This window comes from Gopherus flavomarginatus, chromosome 1 (assembly GCF_025201925.1).
Source record: "Gopherus flavomarginatus isolate rGopFla2 chromosome 1, rGopFla2.mat.asm, whole genome shotgun sequence".
Taxonomy (NCBI): domain Eukaryota; kingdom Metazoa; phylum Chordata; order Testudines; family Testudinidae; genus Gopherus; species Gopherus flavomarginatus.
In genome coordinates, this window is record NC_066617.1 from 263,312,724 (window position 1) to 263,335,568 (window position 22,845).

The following is a 22,845-nucleotide window of genomic DNA, read 5'->3' on the forward strand; positions in this document are numbered from 1 at the left end:
TGTTACACCTGCAAACAATTATGATAAGTCTATTTCAGAAGGTTGTTAATGGTTATGTGCCTCTCAAGCCCCAATAAAAGTAGCAATACCAATATAAGAAATGTAGCAATAGATAAACAAATACATATATATATCCACCACTCCAATACCATCAATGCTCCTGGCCCCAAGACAAAAATATTAAGACATTAATGTTTAGTTACTATAATGCCTCAATGTCTTGCCTTATATAATGTTTAGTAAGGACTAAAGTTAGGGTTGGTGAAAAGTCAGGTTTTTTGTCTTTACAAGTACTCAGGTTAGCTAAGTCTCCTCAGCCTTTGGAAAAACCTAGTTCACACTTGGCATACTGGGAGACTCACCACAGGCATTAGCATGCTCACTCCCCATACTAATAATGTAATACCTTATCCTTATACCTTACAGGGCATGCTTTGAATAATCTTGTATGTTTCAAAAGGGTCCTTGGAAGCATCTTGTGGCTGCAATTTTAACAGTACTCTGGCAGAGGGAGGAAGCAGGAAAATACACTCACCAACTATATATATTCTAAAAGACTCTGTGACAGACTGTATGTACTTCTATGCTCATCCCTTTTATAAAACAATGATAAATTTTGTACCATGTATGCCTTCTGAGGTATCATTTGAAAACTCATAATCTGCTGAACATTGTTGTCCTAGTAAATGATGTGTGGCAATATTGTATGAAAAGCTACAGAATTCCACTGCATAACTTTGTAACCTGTGGACAATTTTAATTCTGGAATTTTCTAACTTTGGAGTGCTTGATTTTTTGCAACCTTAAGATTCTTTTAATATAGTTTTCTGTTTGTATTATATTTTATATACACACACACCTGCTATTTTTATTATTATATACTAAGTGCCAGCTATCTCCATCTGTCCCTGAAGTCATAATTTATTTGCATCAGAATCCAACAGAGGCAAGTCTTGAGGGGAGACTTGTAGAAGGGGAAGAGAGTGGCCTTATAAACCATTTTAGAAGAGGTACATAGATGTTTCTGTAAGAAACTGGAGAGGTGCAAAGATGGGTTGATGTAATCAGAGTAATGGGCAAGGAAGATTATTTTAATTTCCCCACATGCCTATAATAGGATATGTGTGGCTGAGTTCTGCATTGTGGTTTGGCTTACAATACCCCTTATTATTTGCTCTTCACAAATGGGTTTTTGTTCACATAAATATTTGAGGAACGGCTGTTCTTAATTTAAATACTAGATCTTACATATACACTGCACATGTGGATTCCTTTGTATAGCTTGTATTCATTATTCACTAATCAATCAATGTTATCATCTTGTCTGAGAAATTTTTCATCTAATCAAAGAGCAGAAACAATACCATGTGACTTAGGTAATCAATCAAACCCCATAAAGAATAATCAAAGTGAAGAGTTTGAGAACAACCCCCAGGTTGAAAACTTTTCAGCCAAAATTTTTGTGGATAACAAGTACATGATGAGCAACATGGATCAGTTTGTAAACGATCCACACAGAAAAAATAATCTAAATTAGAGACTCTACTTACAGCTGATAGTTCAATGAGCTGTAGTGCTAACACAGTGATGTTTTATTCACTTCTAATGTGTCTCATGGGAGTATTGTTAGGATTCACTTTTTTAATAAAAAGCTCTTCAAGAGCCTTGGAAGAAAGATGCTAGAGCAGTATTATTATCAGCATCTGAATTGCTCAACTCCAACAATTTCTTTTCAGGAAAACACTTGAGATAATATACTGATTACTTTTTCTCCTTATTTGAATTGCAGGAAGAGGGCTTTCCAATGAGACACATTTCAGTATTAGAACATATTGGCCAGCATGAATTTTTTGTTTGAAAACAATGATTTTGAATAAAACAAGATTTAGTAATCAATATATTTGTCTGAAAAATGTTCATAATTGGAGCTTTTGTGTGGTGGTATCTTTCCCATAGAAGTCTTCCAGGGTTTTCAGAGCAGACATTTCCAGGTTTCATGAATAATTTTAGAGGTTTTATTTTTTGACCTTTTTCATTGTGTTCCATTGTCCTTTCAGATGAGCATTTTCTAAACCTCATGGTTCACCTGTCTTTTCTCCTTTGCCTTCTTCACTTCTCAACTTACATTTCCCTGTTCATATTACTTATCCTGCTTTGTTCACTGCTAGTTTTAAAGAAGCCTTAATGCTTATTCATGGCTTCATTTTTTCTGTCTGATGTCACACTGTGTCTTCAATTCAAACTTCTATACTAACCATCAGCTTCTTTCTTTAGGATTCTACCTGCTGTTTCAAATCAGAAAAAAAAAAACAAAAAAACCCAACAGTTCTATCCTCTCTGTTCCAAGAAGAATGCAGCTGTAAACTAATTAACACTCCAGTTTGCTTGCATAAATTTTGACAGATTATACTCTACTTTTTGCAAAAACTGGACCTTATTTAGAGTTGGTGTCAGTGGAGTTAAATTACTTAAATGAAGTAACTCTCACATCAGAATTTAGCTCTTTACTTTTTACATTGTGACCTTTAAAGGCCTTTATTTCCAGAGTTCAGGCAGGACTTTAAACACCACCACCGTAACATTCAAAGTACAAGACATATGTATTATAATATAAGACTTGTTAGGTACATTAAATATCTAATATTAGCCAAGGGCCAATATACTCAAACAATTTCTTTTAGCTAATTAATTGAATAGGAAGTTCTGTTAAAAGTAGGAAAAACTTACATAATGAGACTAAAACATTTATCTTGCACATGTACTGTGTGGAAAGGTATAAAGCAACAGTAGTCTAGAGGTAGCTAAAACAATTATACGAATAACAAATGCTTTTTTCCTTTTTTGTTATAGCAGCTTGATTGTATATACATTCTCATGCAGAAAGATACAAGTTTGTTTTCAGATACACAAGACAGAGTTCAAATTTGTGGTGCCAGTTTTAACAAACTAGTGCTTTGTTTTCTAAGATTATATGATGATGATGATGATGCATTTTGGATGCACAATTCTCCTAAAGGCTCAAACCCAAGACACAGAAATATAAAAAGAATTCTCCTATTTTCAGCAACGAATTACACAGCAAATGTGTCTGTCTGTCATGTGTCAAAGATGGAACCAGCAAGTTGCATAATAATTTGCTACTCAGTTCCAGTTTCACCCATTTATAGCTGAGTCATCTCATTGACAAGGCAACTAAATACCATGAAATGAAGTAAGAAATGCAACACTTCCCAAGTATTAATATTTAATTCCATTTAACAGAAAGTCTAAGGGGGGAGAGATAGCTTAGTGGTTTGAGCATTGGCCTGCTAAACCCAGGGTGGGGAATTCAACCCTTGAGGGGGCCATTTAGGGATCTGGGGCAAAAATCTGTCAAGGACAGTACTTGGTCCTGCTGTGAAGGCAGGGGACCAGACTCAGTAACCTTTCAAAGTCCCTTCCACTTCTATGAGATAAGTACATCTCCATACAATAATACAAAAAAAACACATAAAGGTCACCCGTATCAGAAATTTACTGTCACCAATTTTACAGGAAAACATTGTGCCTAAGTAAATAGAAGGAACCTGTATGTGAAATGTCAGTAATAATAACATCCCTTTGAAATTTATTTTATCTGTCAACTTTAAACCAGATATTTTTAATGCGCCACTGAAACACCAAAGCTTTGTTTTAAAATCAAACATAGACTTCATTCTAAATGAAGATTTTGCTCAAGAAAGGGGATATATTGGCATTCCCAAAGGCTGAAGTCCTCTTTTTATAAAACAAAATGAGCCATACTGTCACAGTGAAAGCTTTCACACACTTCCTAACCAAGACACCTGTCATGAATATAAAGGTAAGGGTGACCACCTTTCTGTATACAGTGCTATGGGGTCCCTCCTGGCCAGAGGCACAAAATCCTCTTACCTGTAAAGGGTTAAGAAGCTCAGGTAACCTACCTGACACTTGACCAAAAGCACCAATAAGGGGACAAGATACTTTCAAATCTGGGGGCTGCAGGGCGAAGGCTTTTTGGTCAGTCTGTTCTGTGTGCTTGCCAGAGACAGATCAAGGAAGCAAGCAATTCAACTCCTATAGAGTTAGTACGTATTTAGCAAGGAAATGCGTTAGTTTACTTTTATTTTGGATTGTGTTTTCCTTTGTGTCAGAGAGAGGTTTATGCCTGGTTTTGTAACTTTAAGGTTTTGCCTAGAGGGGAGATTCTCTGTGTTCTTGAGTCTTTTGTTATTCTGTAAAGTACTTACCATCCTGATTTTATAGAGGTAATTCTTTTACCTTTTCTTTAATTAAAATTCTTCTTTTAAGAACCTGATTGATTTTTCATTGTTTTAAGATACAAGGGTTTGAGTCTGTCCTCACCTGTACCAATTGGTGAGGATATTATTCTCAAGCCTTTCCAGGAAAGGCAGTGTAGGGGTTTGGGGGGATATTTGGGGAAGGAAGGGCTCCAGGTGGCCTTCCCTAAATGTTTGCTTAAATCACTTGGTGGTGGCAGCGTTACTTAATCCAAGGTATAAGGGGGAAATTGTGCCTTGAAGTTTTTAACCTAAACTGGTAAAAAATAAGCTTAGGGGGTCTTCATGCAGGTCCCCATATCTGTACCCTAAAGTTCAGAGTGAAGAGGGAACCCTGACAACACCTCAAACCTGCTCTGGAGTGAAAGGATAGTACTGTGTATGGCAGGAGTTTTCCTGTGTGTGTGGCTGCCCAGGACCCCATACTTTCAGATCTGTTCTGTCAGTATTGCAGTGCAGAACACGTTGAGCACCTCACAGACTTAGTCTGTCATTCACCCTGTGCCTCAATCCCGAAAGATTGACTTGGCAACCAACCCGCACCACCCTGGCAGTGACTAGTGCTTCAAGCCATTTGTGACAGGGTACAACAGCACTCCCAAGCCCAGACCCTAAAGAGTTAATGCTTCAACCAATTTAACCTGAACTGCTAGAGGGAGCAGGGGAAGTATAAATGGCTGCCTAGGAGACAGCAAGGGTGAAACATCTGAGTGTGAGCTGGAGCCCTGCTCACAGGTCTGTATGTGAAAACTGCTGTTGTAGTTGCTGTTTGGGTATTTCTTACTGTTTAGACTCTTCATAAGTTCTCATAAAGGTGTTCCTGAGAAGGAGGGCATACATCTAACTGAAGGTTGCCTGCCTATTGTATTTCATGGGCTGGGAAATCAGTGCAGCATCCCACCCCACCAAAACCCTCATGAAGCCCCCACTGATGAATGACATGCTCAATCCCCCTCATAGGTGACAAAGCCATCCTAAAGCCTCCCTAGCTACTAAACCTTCCTTAACACTGAAATCTTCTATGCTGCTTGCAGGAGTCTGCCTCAGGCCCACACACCTAGAGCCCTGTAAATCTCAGGGATGCCCTTGTATGCACCACATTCCCAGTGCCACTGATGCACATTACCAAGATAAAACTAAAACTAAAAGACTTCTAACGAGAAGACAAGCAGAGAAATCAAGTTATTTCAGTATGTGCAAAGAACAACTGCAGCTGATACAGATGAAACGGAGGGGAACTGATGTGCGCTATGCACAGATTGTGAATGAAAAGAGAAGCAGAGGGAAAGGATCAGCAGAGATGACTGTAACAAGGCAACAACATTATATAAACAGGATGAAAATTTAAAGATGTGTTAGACTGCATTCATTCTTACCATAATTGCTATATATTTTAATGACTACTAGTGATTGATGACATTGTGCCTGGATTTTCCGTCACCACTCATGATCCTCTCCGTCTCCCTTCTTATTTTTCTCCCATTCCTCCTTTGTCAATTTCCTAAAGTGCCACAATTTTCCTCCCAGTATTGTGAAAGGAGATAGAAGTTTAAGATGCACTGTACAAAATATATAATGAGGCAGAACAAATGTAGCACTGTTGATATATTACAGGGGCAACTTCCACCTGGATGGGCATCAGACATGCCAAACCTGTGGAAAAAATGCAGAAATTGGGCTTGTTTTTGGCTTAATTGGCTTGTGAGTTGCTTGTTGGCTAGTTTTTGGCTTGTAACTTGTTGCTTGTTTGGCTTGTTGCTTGTTATAGCTTGTTGCCATTTTTTTTCTTTTTTTTTCTTTTATCAGCTCCCGGTAAGCAGGGGCAAGGGGGCGGGGGCAAGCAGAGGCAAGGGGGGAGAGAGTCAGAGGTGCACAGCAGGCTCACCACAGTCCCAGATTGCACACCGGGGGATCTAGTCACATAGAGTGTTGGGGTTCTTAAGGGTTGGCTTCTTTTGACCTTGTTTTGAAATGCGATAAGCTTGATTTTTGGCTTATTGTGAAGGTCGGGTGCTTATTTACCACGTGAAAGTTGGCAACTGTGGGGGGCATGCCAGGAATGAACAAGAACACAAGGAGGTCATTCCACTGAATTTCTTTGTGGGGACAAGGCACAGTGGCAGTTTCCAAACTTGTCTGAACACAAGCACCTCACTGAATGAAGGACTCTAGAGTGCAAGCTTGCCCAAATAGTTGAACAGAGTGGGAAGATCATGGCCCTGCCTGTGACTATACTCTAACCAATGATGGTTGCCAGACTTAGAAGAGAGCAGATACTGAACTTTCTCAAGGAGGGCACAAAGTCAACATTCTCCCTATGCTCTAGGAGGCACTGTGCCCACTTAAAGCACGATGCTTCCCAAAGCTCCCACTGGGCACTGGAGTACCACTTCTCCTCTCAATTCAGGGCTGTGCCTTAAATGAAGCCTAAAGTAAACTGGAAGCACCTCTCCCCAAACATAAAGAACATTTAGGGTACCTAGAGGATGCCCTTAGGCAAGTAGAGACTTTTCCTTTCTTCAAGCAGTGATTAATTTCATTAGGCATTACAATGCCACTATAATAAACTATAATTAAGCTGAATTTCACTGTGATTTCTACACAGGAAAACAGAATAAGTGCATGAAATGCAGAACATTTCAAATAAATGCCAGCACTGTAATTTGTGTCTGAAAATCCACAAAAATGGGCAATATCCCCCAGAATGTATGCCTACATTTTCAAAACAGTTACTAGAGGTTTAGCCATTTAATTCCAACTTGTTTTAATAACAGCTGCATTGTTATATAGCTGTGCATTAGTGGATAATATCCTGAAAAGTCCGTTGTTCAAGGCCAGATCAGTTATGAAAATTGGATTTGGAACGTGAAAAAATGTACAAAGCAACTAAACCTGCTCAGCTAATTAAAGAAATGAATAGATACCATCTTGATGTCCTTGGAATTGATGAGTGTAGATGGAGAGAGCTGAACAAACTACTTTAGAGAAACAAATAAGATCATCGTCTTCTCCAGGAATGTGGATGATAGACATGAAGATGGTGAATGTAGCAATGCTGTTGAATAAAGCACAACAGGCACTGACTGAGTGAAAATCAGTCAATGAATTATTAGATCTTGCTTTCACACTAGATTCTTCAAACTAACAGTTACAGAATGCTATGTACCAACCAACAAAAAACTAGATGATGAAAATGATGCTTTTTACGATATGATGTGTTAAGTAAGGTCCCAAAACATGATATCCTAGTGAATGTGGGTGATTGTAATGCAAAAGTTGAAAGTAACAATGATAGTTTAGATAACATTATGTGCAAGTGCGGCAAAAGGGTAAATAATAATAGGTGGGAATAACCTACTGATAGATGGAACAATATTTCCTAATAAAGAAATTCATAATATGACATGGAACTCCTCCAAATGGTACTACAAAGAACCAGCTAGATCACTTCTGTATTTCAAGAAAGCTTTACAGCTTGTTGGCAGATGTACATGGGTACACAGGAACAGGTGTGGGCAATGACATAATCATGGTATTGCTAAACTAAAGATCAAGTTAAAGAGGAAGAAAAAGTTGAAAGAAGACCACACATCAACAGTGCACAATTTGAAGACCCAAACACAAAACGTCCTTTTCAGCAGGAACAGGATCAGTGGTTCTCCTGGCATGAACAAAAGAAAACCAAGACACTGATACTTTGTGGGAAAACATCAGAAAATGGTATCTAGAAAGTACAAAGACCATTCAAATAACAACGAAATATAAAAGGGAGAAATGGATTACTAAAGTAGCGGTGGAAAAGAGATGTGTAAAGCAAAACTTATCAGTGCTAACACATGTGAAGAGAATAGCAAGTGGTAAGAAGATAGAAGCTTTTGACAAGAGAGGTAAAAAGAAGTGCTGGAAGAGATAAAAGGGCATGTGGTGATAGAAAATATCAAGATGCTGAAGATGCTAACCAAAGATTTGACCTTACAACTTGAATCAAACAGTTAAAAGGAAACTTTACCAATACTGGAGCCCTATTAAAGTGCAAATGGAAGGACTCTTAGTAGAGAAGAACCAAAGGAAAAGATGGGCAGAGCACTTTCAGGCTGTTTTAAACAGACCAAGACCAAGCAAACTACTAGGTATACATGATGAAGACCTGCCAATAGAGCTTGATATTGATTTGAGCGTTATTATAATGGAAGAAGTTAGAAAAGCCATCAGTCAACTCAAAAATGGCAAAGCAGATAAAGAGGATAACATTATTGCAGAGATGCTTAAAACAAGTGATGAAATGGTCTCCAGACTTCCCTTGTGTTTTTGGATAGAATTTGAAATGAAGAAAAGTACCCAACCCAGTGAAAGAGCAGCCTTATAGTAAAATTGATAAGGAACAGTTACTTACTAACTGCTATAAGTGGGGAGAGATCACGTTACTCTCGGAGCCTGGGAAAATCGTATGCAATATCATCAAGAAACAAACAGAACTTCAAGGAAGGAACAAGCAGTTTTTAGACCAGTTAAGCCATATGAAGACCAAATTGTTGTTCAGACATATAGAACACAGTGCGGAGTGACAAGCACTTCTTGTGATAAATGTTATAGATTCCCAGAATGCTTTTGAAGCATACATAGAGACAGTCTTGGGAAAATTGGGGCATACTATGGACTACTAGCAAAAGCTGTTAGAGTTATCAAGCATCTATGAGATAATGACAAATGTGCAATTAGAGAAGGTGACAGCATTAGTCATTGGTTTGCAGTGACCACTGGAGAAAGGCAGGAGTGTATTATGTCCCCACTGTAATTTGCATTGGTCATTGATGATGCCATGAAGAAAGTAACCATAGAAGAAAACCAAGGAATTTTATGGACAAATGATAAAGCACAATAGGATTACATTGTCCTGGTTAATACAACACATTGCTTAATGGAAGAAAAGACTGAGCTTTTGGCCCATACAGCAAAACAAGCTGGTTTGCTCATTGACAAGGGAAAAACAAAATATATGACTTTCAATGTCCCAAAAATTATCATTAGAATGGCCAAAGAAACATTAGAAGTAGTAAATCATTTTACCTGTCTAGGGAGTGAGATATGCAATGTTAGTGACACAATGCCAGATGTTAGGCAATGAATATCAAAAGCAGCCAACAACTTTCATAACCTTGAAAATATTTGGAAAAGTAGTGTGATTGGTACTGTCACAAAAATACAAACTTTTAACACAGGCACCATGTCTGTCCTCCTTAATACAGCAGAGTCATAGAAATCTACAACAAAAATTGATAAGACAATAAATTCATTCCAAAATAAATGCCTACAGAAAATCTACAGAGTCCATTGGAGAGAGTTTTTTCTAACATCAGAAATTCTAAGCAGAGTAAAACAACCTAACACATCAAATATGGTAAAATGAAAATGATGGACATCACCTAGAAAGAGAAAAATATGGCAACCTAGAGAAACGTTATGTAGAATAATAGAGAAAGAAGCTCAATCCTTCAATTTTATACTCAGAAGGCAGTTAATAGACTAGCACAAGATCAAAATAACAAAATAAAGAACAAAGATTAGTGATACAGGACTCAGAGGAGAAAATGTATTTAAATTATGGTATCTTCAGCAAATCAGGGAATATTAAAAGGTAAAAAGGAAGGTGAATATGCATATAATACGATGGATGTTATTTAGTACTTCAGGCCTTCCCCATATGAAATCTTGTTGTTAAAATGAACAATGGAGAAGGGAGTTTGTGTCAAAAGATTCAGGAGAAACTTCTCTGTCAGATCTCAGATACTTCAGTCTTTTTGCTCAGCTTTTCCCTCCATCTCAGAATTTTTTTTTTCAGGGACTTCTAGAAATACCTTGAATATAAAAATTAAAAACCTCATGAAATGTACCATAGATATTGTAGCTAAAGAATATTTACTCTGTGTGTGCGTGTGTGTGCGTGTGTGTGTATGTGTGTGTGTAAAGTATGGCAACACTCTTTACAAATCCCTATTCAACCAGTTGGGAAGGAATTTTTCCACAAGTCAGATTGGCAGAGACTTTGGGGGGGTTTCACCTTCCCTTCTGCAGCATGGGGCACAGCTCACTTCCTAGGATCATCTGGGTATATCTCATGCAAACAATTCCCTGCCATTGCAGGGGCCTCATGTATTGGTGCACCTTATTCTCTCTCTGTGCCACATAAGAGTTGAGTCTCCCGAGGTGTTTAGTGGCCTAAGACATATAGCTCAGAATAGATAATTTGACTTTAAACTCTGTGACAATGGCAAGTAAACACCACTGTTTTAGTATCTCCATTGATGGCCTTCTCTCTCATTATGGGACTGCCATTTTAATTATAGTCCACAGTAGAGGTCCAATAAGTAGGACTGAATAACTCTGCTTTTCCAATATAAAGTATTTAGAAAACATTTTAATGGATTATGTTTCTGATTAAAGATTAGCTATGAACTGAGAAGAATTTAGATACCACAGTAATAAGATCTAAAAATAAAAATACACAAAATGTAGCTTACTATAACTTAAAAGATCTCTAATTATCATTGTTTTCTATACCTGCAAAGTTAATTGTTCCAATACTACATTGAATCATCAGATTGGGAAGACAGTAGCATTCAGTTTAATTTATAACTGAGCCTTTAATTATATGTAAAACTCTTGATTTTGTTTCTATGTAATTAGAGGCAGTTATTAGAATATTTTCTACATTCCACTGCCAGTTTCTTTTAATGCTAAAGTCAGATGGCATGATTCAATGGAAAATATCAAGAGAACATCTTAGGAATTCATCGATAGAATGCAGAATAGTGCAAGGCTTCTAGTAGTGGTGGTGCAGGGGAGAGGCTATATGATGTTGTTCACAAAATCACAAAAAATTGAAGGTTGCGTGAACTTACTGTAGGTTCAAAGACCAGACTTTCATGAGAATGTATGGCACTAATCAGAAAAACAGCAGAGAGATTAATTTATGTATGTAATTAACTGCAGAAGTCTGATTAACAAGTGACTGGGCACAGGCTATTGGAAAAATGCATCTTGGTAAAGGATTTTGACATAGGTCTAAAACCTGAGTTTTGCTTTACTGAATGAAAGCTGAGCACCAACTTGGCCTGCTATGAATTATTTTGAAAACACAAAATGGATAGCATGAATCCTGTTGCGTCAACCAGGCCTTAACATACAAGTTTAGGATAAATGTGCAAAAGATGAAAATGCTCTGTGATTATACTGCTCAATTTTATTTTATTTTTTATTTAATAAAATTTGCAGTTTCAGGAACCTGGGTTGTAGTATGGTGTCTATGAATCCCACAAAATGGCTAATCATCTCTTCAACAATTGACAGGTAACAGCCCTGTCCTCAAAGTATGTTCAGCCACTGAAACTGTTTTGATATATAACGTTATCATGTTTTATTGCTTTATATGTTGTCATCACTCAATAAGATGCTATGGAGATTCTCTGAAAGCCATCCTAACTGGTCTCTCTAGTTTAGGAAACACTCCAACTCCCCTGTTCATGTAGTTAAGCTTTTTATTAAAGAAGATACTTTTTTCTCAACTTCTTCCAGGCCTGAATAGTGTCACTCCAAAAATAGCCTTTTGCTCAGAGCATTTCAGGGGGTGAGAGAGTTGGAATCATGCACTCTTTTCACACAGCTTTTGTCGTTTCACAGAAAGAGCAAAACCTGGCATCCCTTTCATTCCTGGTGATTGAGCATAACTCATGCTTCCCAGATTACCACATATCCTTTCTTTAATGTTTCCTTTTTTCAGTTGTCATTTTGATAAAGCCAGTGGACTGTTTAAATAGTTTGAGATGCCAATTAAAAATAAGAGATTTCTAACTGCAGAATGAGTGCACCTTGGGAATGATTATATCACAGACTGGGTCTATGTACACATTACAGCTCAAGTTGGTATAAGTTATGTCGCTAGGAGTGTGAATAAGCCATCCCCCTGAGTGATGTAAGTTACACCAACCTGAGCGCCAGTGTGGATAGCAGTGTCACCAAGAGAGCTTCTCTCGCTGACACAGCTATCACTGCTTGAGGGAGCTGGAGTAATTAAGTTGCTTAGAGCAGACAGTTTGTTTATGTTTGCAGCTTCCTGTGGTCATGATTTGCCGTCCTGGCCAATGGGAGCAGTGGATTACACTGATGGGCTGCAGGCTGCCCACCACTGGCTTAGAGCATCTCTACCAGCAGCATACAGCGGCTCAGCTGCATTGGGAAAAGTCCTAGCCCTATTGAAATCAACAGGAGTTTTGATTTCAGAGGGGCCAGAATTTCACTGAGTTGCAGTCAGAACCAGATATATCAGTGTTTATTTTTTTTCCTACAACAACCTCCCACCACTCATCCAGAACCATGGTCTTTATGATAAACGCTGCCCCAGCTCTGCATTTTGTCATACAAAAACACTGGTCCATATATTTTCCTTGAATCTAGAAAAACTGAAATGAGCACCAAAATATTTGCCATTTATATTTATGTATTTCTCTTCTATAAGCAAAATAGCACACAGACAACCTGACTGGGGGGCAAGAGAACTTTTTAATGATGATCCATTGAAACTGGTAGTATAATAAGTAGAATTCATTCTGCTGTAAATATGCATGCTGAATGCAACTTTAGCCAAAGTTCTTTCAGCCTCAACTGTTTGTATAGTGCAGTGTGATGAGGATTCAAGTGGCTCATGCAACTGGCAAACACACAGTAATCTGATTTTCCAACAAGAAAGTTCTTGAAATGTGAAAAATTCTCCAAGCAACAGGCAAACAAGATGATGGAAAATATCATGATATGTGAACCACTGGAAACACCACTGATTACATTTGTATAACTACACATTGGATCTCATCTTCTTGTCAGTTTAACTCAGCTTTTGTCCCATGTGTCCATTGGCAGGATGCTTTGACTTGGTTAAACTATAATGGATTTTTTCATTTAAGATCAGATTTAAGTAATGTGTCTTCACATTATTTCCTTTTATCCATTTCTGTTAATCAAATATGTCTTATGCTTTATGGCTGTCATATACATAAATTGCTTTAGACTTCACTGCAATGTGAGTGAATGTATGCATAACAGAACTGACATATTCCAGCCAAAATATTGTTACAGATATTGCTGCAGATCTGATACCTAAGTTTGGAATTAAACCAGTGAATAACAAACTATCCCTGATATACAGTTGCTGTCATCTATCATTAAAAATTACAAATCCATGTAAGATATTATATCGATGCAAAATGAAGCGTTTTGAAAGTCGTAAAATTTCATATAAGTGATTTCCATTGAGAATAGGTGCATGATCAATATTTTACAGTCTGTAAAAGAAGACAATCATAATAGCCCGAAGCTATGCTCCTTGCATCTGAAAGGGAAGCATAGCAACTATAAGTAGTTACTGCTGAATTTTGTAAATTCAGATTGTATCTGGATTTGACATTCCAAAATTGTTTGTTTGTTTATTTAAGTGGTTTATCTACTAATGTACCCTGGGCTGCTTCTCTGCACTGAACTAGCATTCTGTTGTCTCCATATAAATGGACAAAAGATCTGAGATGGCTACTACAGGAAACAATCTGTTGGTTTTCCAATTTCTATATATATTAATGAGATGCTGGGTGAGAGTGACACCTAGTCAGTATTATTGTGATTGCAACCACACCCACACCCCTTCCAAAAAAGCTCTTTTGACTTCAGTACAAATTTATATCAGCTGAAGAGCTGGCCTCTTGTACCTCTCCCCAGCCCCAAAAAGAGAGGAAAATAAATCCAAAATAAGAGCTGACTTACCATTTTCTTCCAAGTATGTCAGAAGGATGCAGCTGGATTCCGTCCCTTCCATGGCATAATCAAGAGCAATGTTTCCATTAACATCCTGCAGCAGCACATTGGCCCCGGCCTAAAAGCAATAATTAAGAACATTTTATATCTTTATATCTAAAAGTTACAGGTAAAAAAAGTTTGCAAAAGTTGTGAGTACAGAAATATTAGGGCCAATTTACTGTTTCTATAGGTAAATATGTAAAACTCAGGGGGCTTGGATCATTTCCAGAAGAAGTTAGGCAAATTTCTTTTGTTCTGGACAGCATTCTATTTCACGTTGTGGGTTCATTTGAAAATGAAGCTCCAAATGAAAAGTGTAGACAAAAACAAAACAAACAAAAACCACCTTTGTCACAAGGTTTAAACAATGAATGTGAGTTTGATGGTTTACCGTGCATTACCTAAAGGATTGATGTCCATATTACTACAAATCCCACTCAAAATTTGGTATAAAGACAGATTGCTTAAGAGAGGCCTAGGACTGATTATCTTGAGGGGATGTGAGGGGGAAATTATGCCAGAATTATGAAGCCACACACTTCCTAGGTGGTAAGAACCATGGGAGAATTTCATATTTTCTATGTTAAGGAGGATTAGTCACAAGTTGCAATATGGTGGCCAGTCTAAGTCTATTTTTACAAGAGATTTGTGCTCCTCTATAAAATATATATATATATATATATATATATATATATATATATATGTAACTGTATCACTGAGGAAAGCCTGATTGCAGTAAAGGGTCCTGTATCTTCTTTTAGAAAACATAACTTCTATTCAGTTTAAGTATTTCTCCCTGTGGCTTTGTATCAACAGCAACTGCAAAACAAGAGTGACTTCTATTACATTTTGTTACTTTTCCTTGCAGCTTTCATAGAGGTTAAGGCCAGAAGGGACCATTAGATCATCTAGTCTGATCTTCTGTATAACGCAGGCCATAGAACTTCACCCAGATACCCCTATATTTAGCTCAATGACTTTAGTGAGATTAAAACATTTCAGTCCTTAGTAAGCTAAATTATTATGTGCCACAGGCAGAGAACAGGAAAGGCCAAGGTGCCACCAAACCCTGAGGCCCCTGCAATGGCAGGGAATTGATTATGTGAGATATGCCAAGATTGTGCTAGCAAGCAATCCACGCCCCATACTGAAGAGGAAAGTGACACACCTTCCTTCCCACCCCCAACTCACCAAAGATCACTGCAAAACTGACCTGGGGGAAATTCCTTCCTGACTCCAAATGTGGTAATCAGTTTGACCCTGAGCAAGACATACTAGCAAAGCCTCTAAGAAAGAGAATTTTCTGCACCACCTCAGAGCCCTAGTATACCCCGATTTAATGCTCTATTTCCAGCTTTAGCCAATCCCAATGTTTCAGGCAAAAATAAAAAATAAACAACCCAAAATACATCCAGTCAATTGTGCATCAAGGGGGGAAAAAATCCTTCATTATCCCTGCAGATAACCAGCTGAAGCCTGTGTGATAAGAGTGTGGCTTACTCTTAGTCTTATGAAAGTGATAGCTACAAACTAAGGACAGCCTCTCTTTAAACCAGAGTGGCAAAGGTGCACTACTAATGAGGAATTATTATTACTAGAAGACATGACTTATGCGCTGAGGAGCTTAAATGCTAAGGACCTGATCCAATGCCCACCAAAGTCAACGGGAAAAAAAACAACAGTGACTTCAATAGGTGTTGGGGATCAGCTTCTGGGTTAGGATTACATTAGTCTATGTGGGTGGGAATGGGAGGGAGGTTTATACAGCATGAAATGTTTTCAGCATTTTCTATGCTGGTTCCATTAAAATACACATTTCTATTAAAGCGTCCCAAAAGTGGGAATCAGCACTAGAGAGATGAGGAAAACACATTCTGAAGATGGATTTGAAGAAGAGGATTACTTTAAAAGATTGGTTAACCTTTATTTCACTGTACTTGTTTCACTATTCAGAATAATTTTGAATTTAGCATATTTATATTAGTTAGATTTTTTGTTTTGGTAGAACTAATGCACACTTTCTTATCTAAAGGGCTTATTTACTAAAAGCACAATTTAAAACCTAAAAGTACATATCTTTTCCTGCATGAAACTAACATCTGAATAATGTCAGGCAACATTCACAAGAAAAAGCATTTATCTATACAGTACATATTTTCTTTCTAATTGGAGCTAAGAAACCAACGTTCCTTCAACACATTACAAATTAGGAAATGAAGGGCATTTAATTTAGTCTAAAGAATGTATTTCATTCCCTTTGTAAAGTGTAATTTCATAGAGGGAATGATATAACATGGAATTCCTCAGATCCCATAAATTTTATGGGAAGCCACTGCATTAGTTCACCTCTTTAAGAAATGTGTATGATGAGCCAGTCACAAACAGGAGGTCAAGCTTGGTCAAACTTGCAGCTAGACAGATAAGAGATGCTTCAGAACTTGGGTAATGAAGTAATTCTGAACAGCAGTGCACATTTTTTAAATAAGAATTTGACCCAGATGTACTTTTTAAAAAGGATTTAATTACTGAACAATGAGCGTGTTTAATATAAAAATATTTATAATCTTACATTATTCCTCTGATTAGAGACACCTTTATTTTAATGTAACAGCACCTTCAATTCTGAAGAGAAAGGAAGGGGAAGGAGGTGAGGGGGTAGGAAGACCAAGAGAAGCATCAATTACTGTTACCATGGTTATTCTGATTGTTGCAGACCAATACGGAAGTAGCTGCTAAAATTAGATTTAACAGTGGAGGGTTTTGCAATATAGTTTTCAAGCTAAAGACCAGAAAAATTCTCATTGTTGCAGTTGTTAGACAATCATTTTTTCTTTCAATAATCATAAATGAGCATTTTAACTTTTAGTAAAAAATAAACCCACAGTGCACCTGCTCTCATTCCAGATCCCAATCCTGTAACTGAATCCTCTAGCATAGACCCTTATGCCAGTGCACAGGCACATTAACTAGTAGATCTGACTGAGGGGTCAGCTTTAGTGGGGTTCTACACTGGCACACAGGTCTCTGCTAGCAGATCCAATTGTAGGTTCAGGGACTTAGATGGTAAGCTCTTTAGGACAGGTATCTCATTTTCCTTCTTTTTTCTGGTATTGCCAACAAAAATGGTCATTTACCCATACAGTAACTGTTGTTCTTCAAGATATGTTGTGCACATATACATTCCACTGCAGGTGTTTGTGTGCCCAGTGCACCCGAGTCAGACTTTAGCTGTGCCCCTTCTCCTTGTGTTCTCAGGTGAGGGCAAAAAAGAGTGTGGCTACTACCTCCTTTTCTGTCCCTTCATACTGCTGCATATAATGTCCAAAGTAGAGGAGAAGGTGGGAACATCTGTGCACAACACATCTGGAAGAAGAACAGTCACTGTGCAGGTAAGTATGTTTTTCCCCCTTGGAGTGATTGTGCACATATACAGTTCATTGCAGGTAACTCATTAGCAGTTTCCTTATAAGTGGAGGGACTTCAGAAATCATAACACCAGCTTGCCAAAGTTGGCTTTGTCACAAGAAGTTTGGGGGATGAACAGAAAAAGTACAAATAGATGACCACATTGCTGCCTTGTAGATATCAGCTATTGGAAAATTGCTCAGAAAGAACTGATGAAGTAGACTGAGCCCTGGTGGAGTGAGCCATTATTCTCAGTGGAGGAGAGACTTTAGCAAGATTGTAGCAGAACTTAATACAGTCAGAAATCCAATGTGAGGTTTGCTGAGTGGGCCCTGATTTCCCTTTGGCTCTGTCAGCATAGGTTATGAAAAGCCTGGAAAAAGTTCTAGTGTGCTCCCAGTAGAATACCAAAGGTCTACAAACATCCAATGTATGAAGTGTTTCTTCAGCTTTAAAAGATTGGAGTTTAGGGAAAAACACAAACAAATGAATAATTGATTCAAATGGAAAGCTGAAACTACCTTACATTTAAACTTAGGGTGTGGCCTAAGGGAAACCTTATCTTTATCTTTATCTTTATCTTTATCTTTATGGAAGTCTGGGAAAGGAGGATCAGCCTGAAGAGCTTGAAGTTCAGAAATCCTCCTAGCAAAAGTGATTACCACCAGAAAAGTCATCTTCATAAACAATAACAGTAATGAAGCTCTCTCCATAGGCAGAAGAGGAGAGTTTCCTACGAGTTGAGAGAAGATCAGACACAGGATGGTAAACGTTGAGTAGACTTTTCAAAAATTGAGAAAATGAGAGGTTGAGAGAAAATGCACAGAAACAGAAGCCAGGTGAAGGCTCACAGAACTAATTGCAAATCCTGAGGATTTCAGGTGCAACAGATAGTCCAGCGCATGTGACCTCTGTGTGATGAGGTGATAAATATTGAGATTGTGCCCAAATCGAAAAATCTCTTCCACTTATATTCTGGCATTTACTATACAATATATAGATTTGTTTCATAAAAATATTTCACAGTTAAAATAAATAAAGACAGCAGCTGGGCAAATAACTGATTTTGCAGTTGGGCCAGCAAACCAAAAATTCAGAGAAAATACTTTGTTAGTAACATTTTCAGAACTTGTCAGCAAATCAGAAGAGGCCAAGAGAGACAAAGAGCATGGTGTCCATCCTTCTTTTATAACCTTTAACCTAATATCTAAGGCATTTTCATGGCATGAAGAAGACCCAGGTTTGTATCCCTACTTGCGAGCAGGGACTTGAATTCAGATCGCAGCCCTGCCAAATGAGTGTCTTAATCACTAGGTTATAGGCTACTGTGCTTTCAATCGCTCCTACTGAAGCTGTTCCAAAACTTTCTATCAATTCTTAAATAATCATTGGGTTAAAAAGAGAATGACTGTATATCCTGGTAATAAAGACACTCACCTGGGAGGGAGAAGATATGGATTCAGATCTCACCTCTGACAAAACACTACACCAACACAAGAAGTAAAGTGTGCACATGCACAAGCTATGTAATAACTGCAGTGGCTGCATGCCGATGTAATTTAGGTTGACATAATTCTATAGTGTAGATATCACCACAGGCACAGAGAAGATTTGAATCCACATCTCCTCCCTCCAAGGTGAATGCCAGTTCTAACTATGGATGTGTTATGATGGACCCTGACAGATAAAGTAGTACTGCTGACCATCTGTCTAGCAACAATAAATGAAGCGTTTCACTCATGATTTTTCTGCCCCTTGTTGCTTTACATTTGGGATTCTAGGTACATCTGTTGGACAAAAATAAACAAAGATTTCAGAAAAGACAAATTTAATCCTACTATAACACCATTGACATTACTAGAGTTTCACAAGGTATCAATATAGCCAAAAACATCTATGTCAGGCTACAACTCTGTTGTCTAGCAACTGTGTGTAGCATTCTGACTCCTCTTCCTACATAGTTCCCTGACCTCCCTCCAAGTGCCTGACTTGGTGTTCGGTTTCCAGCCATGCTTTGTTACTCCACCCTAATGACCTGTAGGAGAGCTAAGAAGGTCACTTAGTCCCTTCTCTCTGATACTCAGGTTGAGCCTCTGCAATCTGTCTCAGGACATACATTTTTACCTTGCTGCTCAATTGTTCTCTGTATGATTTACTTTAGATATTTGAATTTTTCATGTAATTTATTCCTGTGGATACATGTTATTTAACACTTGTCTATATATGTATGTAATCATGAGCAAAACACTGTTGTCTGTTACTCATGATCGCCATCACTGGCTTCATGAGATTGTATAGATGCAGCCAAGGATTTAATTTATCAATGACTATGAAATTAGGATGGACAGAGGAAAATGGAGTTTTGTCCTGTTAATGCAGCTCAATCTAAAGTAAAAAATCTCTCTGCTCTGCATTTCCCTCCCAAGGTATCATTTGCTATTATTATTACTTTTTGGGTGCTACAGAATATGCTAGGCATTGTGCAAAATGAAGAGAAAAAAATTATTGGCTTCATGATATGGACAAATAAATGCAGAACAGACTGAGAAAAACTATATTTGTTCTCTTCTAACCTAAAGTATATTTACATTGAACTCAATTTTTCAAAATGTAAAGGGCAGCATTTATTCAATAGCACTGTTGACTCTTTTCAATTTTTGAAAAAAAAACCGCATCATCGTTTTACAAAATGTTTCTTTACATAAGCTATTAAAACTACATGTTACTAGACAAAAATATAGAAATGTATTTACACTTTGGCCTCCTGTTCACCTGTATTTTTAGTATCATTCATTACAAAAGTGTTTGTGTCTGTATAGACGTAGGCGCATGCACATACACATATAGTAAAATGAGCTGAAGGTCCCTAACCATCTAACACAGTGCTATTCTGAACTCAGTGATTCAGGAGCCAAATTAGCGATTAACATTACCCAAGAGTCACAGTATGTGAATTCATGGTTTCATTTAACATTTATTTGTATATATAATTTTGACAGCAAAATGACTGACCAAGTATTATTATTTTATCAACTACAATTGGTTAATAATATAGTAAAAGTATCCTGATTGGCTAATAACTAAGATTGGTTAATAATTAGCTCACACAGTGTTTTAATATCATGTGCTGCAAAGAGACGCAGGAGACACATTAAAGAGCCACTTGTGGCTTGCGAGCCTCTGTCTCAGTATAACTGATCTAACATATTAGATCTTAAGAGATTTGCAAAGGCCTTGTGACGTCCACAGAAGTTGTTCAGCAGCATTTCAGAGGGAAGTATTGGGTGATAAAACAGCTTTACGCAATATTTAACACTCAGTCAGATTGCCAATAGGAAAAATCAGTAGGATGTGCAGGAACTTCCATAGCTCCACCCCATCTCCTGCCCTGTGGCAAAGCCTTGTAGAGGCCGGAACTCAATGCACTGAACTGTGCAAGTGTGGGCAATTCCCTCTTTTATTGCTCCTGATTGGACTCCAATAGTTTGACTCCATTCTACTTGCAAAAGTGAAGGAGAGAACGTTGTCTGATATATTATCATGATGTAGGTCAAGGGTATCAAAAATCATTATTATAGCTCATGATTCAAAACCAAGCACTTAGAATGGGACTCACAAAAATAAAGAAATTTTCCCATGTTGACAAATCACAAAGAAAGATTAAATAGAACATTAAATAAAAAATGACTGAGCAGCTGCCTTCTCTTTGAGTGCATGTTTTACTTTCAACATATTTCAACAGCAGACTTTGTGGAGGCAGAATATTTCACAGTTATCATTTTGCTGTGAGAAGGTCTGATTAAAACCTACACTTCAGTGTTTACTATTTATAGATTATTCCATTACAATGGTATATTATACTGACTGCATTCTCTGTTAACCCATGTTTTCTTTCTATCGACTGTGGGTTAAAATCTAAAGTACACGTGTGCTTTGGTAACTGTAGCCACAGTGCTCCTCATAATGTTTTTGCTTTGATCTATAATATTTCTATTGAAGATGGCAGAGAATACATCTAGTCAATGTGTATTTTCCTGAAATACAATAAATTGACCTTTTAAATATTTTGTCTGTTGCATTTAGATTCCAATTTGCATACTTAAATTTTGTTTTTTCCTTTTACTGCTATAGTCGTGCCCCATTTTTGTGATACCCCAAATCCTTAGATTATAAACAACACAGATAATCTCCAATTTCAGGAGAGAGAGAGAGCTAGTGCTTTCCAAGTCAGAATGGCTAAGAAGGGGAGCGCACCAAGTCCATAATGGGACAGCTATTTTCTTCCCCAAAGCTGGCTGGCCTATCTGATATGGGACTAGAGGTTTGCTAAATTCCACTGCTGTAATTCTTGATCCCTTCTTTCCTGGTCTTGACACAAGAACAGAACAGGTAGGAGGCTGCAGAGATGTTTTTAAGCCACCTTTGAACATCTTGAATTTTCACCTTAGTCCATGGCATAAATTACAGTAGCTCAGGGCTGCTCTAATGGGCTTCTTGGGGCTGTATGCCCCAAGAATAGCTTGAGTATATCATGCTCTGGTCATACTTCCCATGCTGTGGACTGGCTCTGAGCTAGTCCCCTTCTGTTCTTACAGCTCTACATCAGTTGGAGATACCTGTTATACAGGAGCTATTTTGAGGAAGTTGTTTCCTCCCCCGTTATGCCATCAGAATAGCATAAAAGGACTGGGGAAGAAAAGAGAATCCAGGTCTACAGAATTACAGTTTCACAGAGGAACCTCTGCAGTAGAGGGGCTTCCATCATTGCCACCCCCAAGGGCTATGACAGACCTCTGATTAACAAGGAATGTTAATTAATCAAATCTGATAATTGAGGCTACAAGGTATCATATTTCATGAACAATTCATGTTTCTTTCAGAACTGTGAATAAACATTAATGTTTAAAACAAAATATTCAGTAGTTTTCATTGTCATTCACAAACAGCTAAACATCCCATTTAAAAAAAAAAAACATAACTGTTATGGAAACAACAAAGTGAGGAAACACACCTAGATATCTCGATGATCTTATTAGTCAACCTTGGCCCCTTTGTTACCCATTCTCCCAATTTTGTCACGCTCATCTATGCCAAGTCTAAAATCAGGCCCTAGTCCTACAAAGACTTAAGAACATGAGTAATCCCATGGACTTCAATGGGACTATCCACATGCATAATCAGGTTAAGCAACCGTGCAACTTTTTGCAGGACTAGGGTCTTAGATTGATAATTATTTGTAGCAGAGGCCATGTCATGTTTCTAATTTGCTCTATAAGGGACCTAACACCATTTGGGGTAAATA

General features: G+C 37.8%; 1 protein-coding gene across 2 annotated transcripts in view; it reads right to left on the reverse strand.

The window, feature by feature from the left end:
* MYO16 (myosin XVI) overlaps positions 1-22,845 on the reverse strand; it is a 592,718-nt gene that overhangs the window by 346,813 nt on the left and 223,060 nt on the right. For both annotated transcript variants that reach the window (XM_050946813.1, XM_050946805.1), the window contains exon 5: positions 14,106-14,214. In XM_050946813.1, coding sequence (XP_050802770.1) covers positions 14,106-14,214 — 109 coding nt within the window. The remainder of the gene's footprint in view (positions 1-14,105; positions 14,215-22,845) is intronic.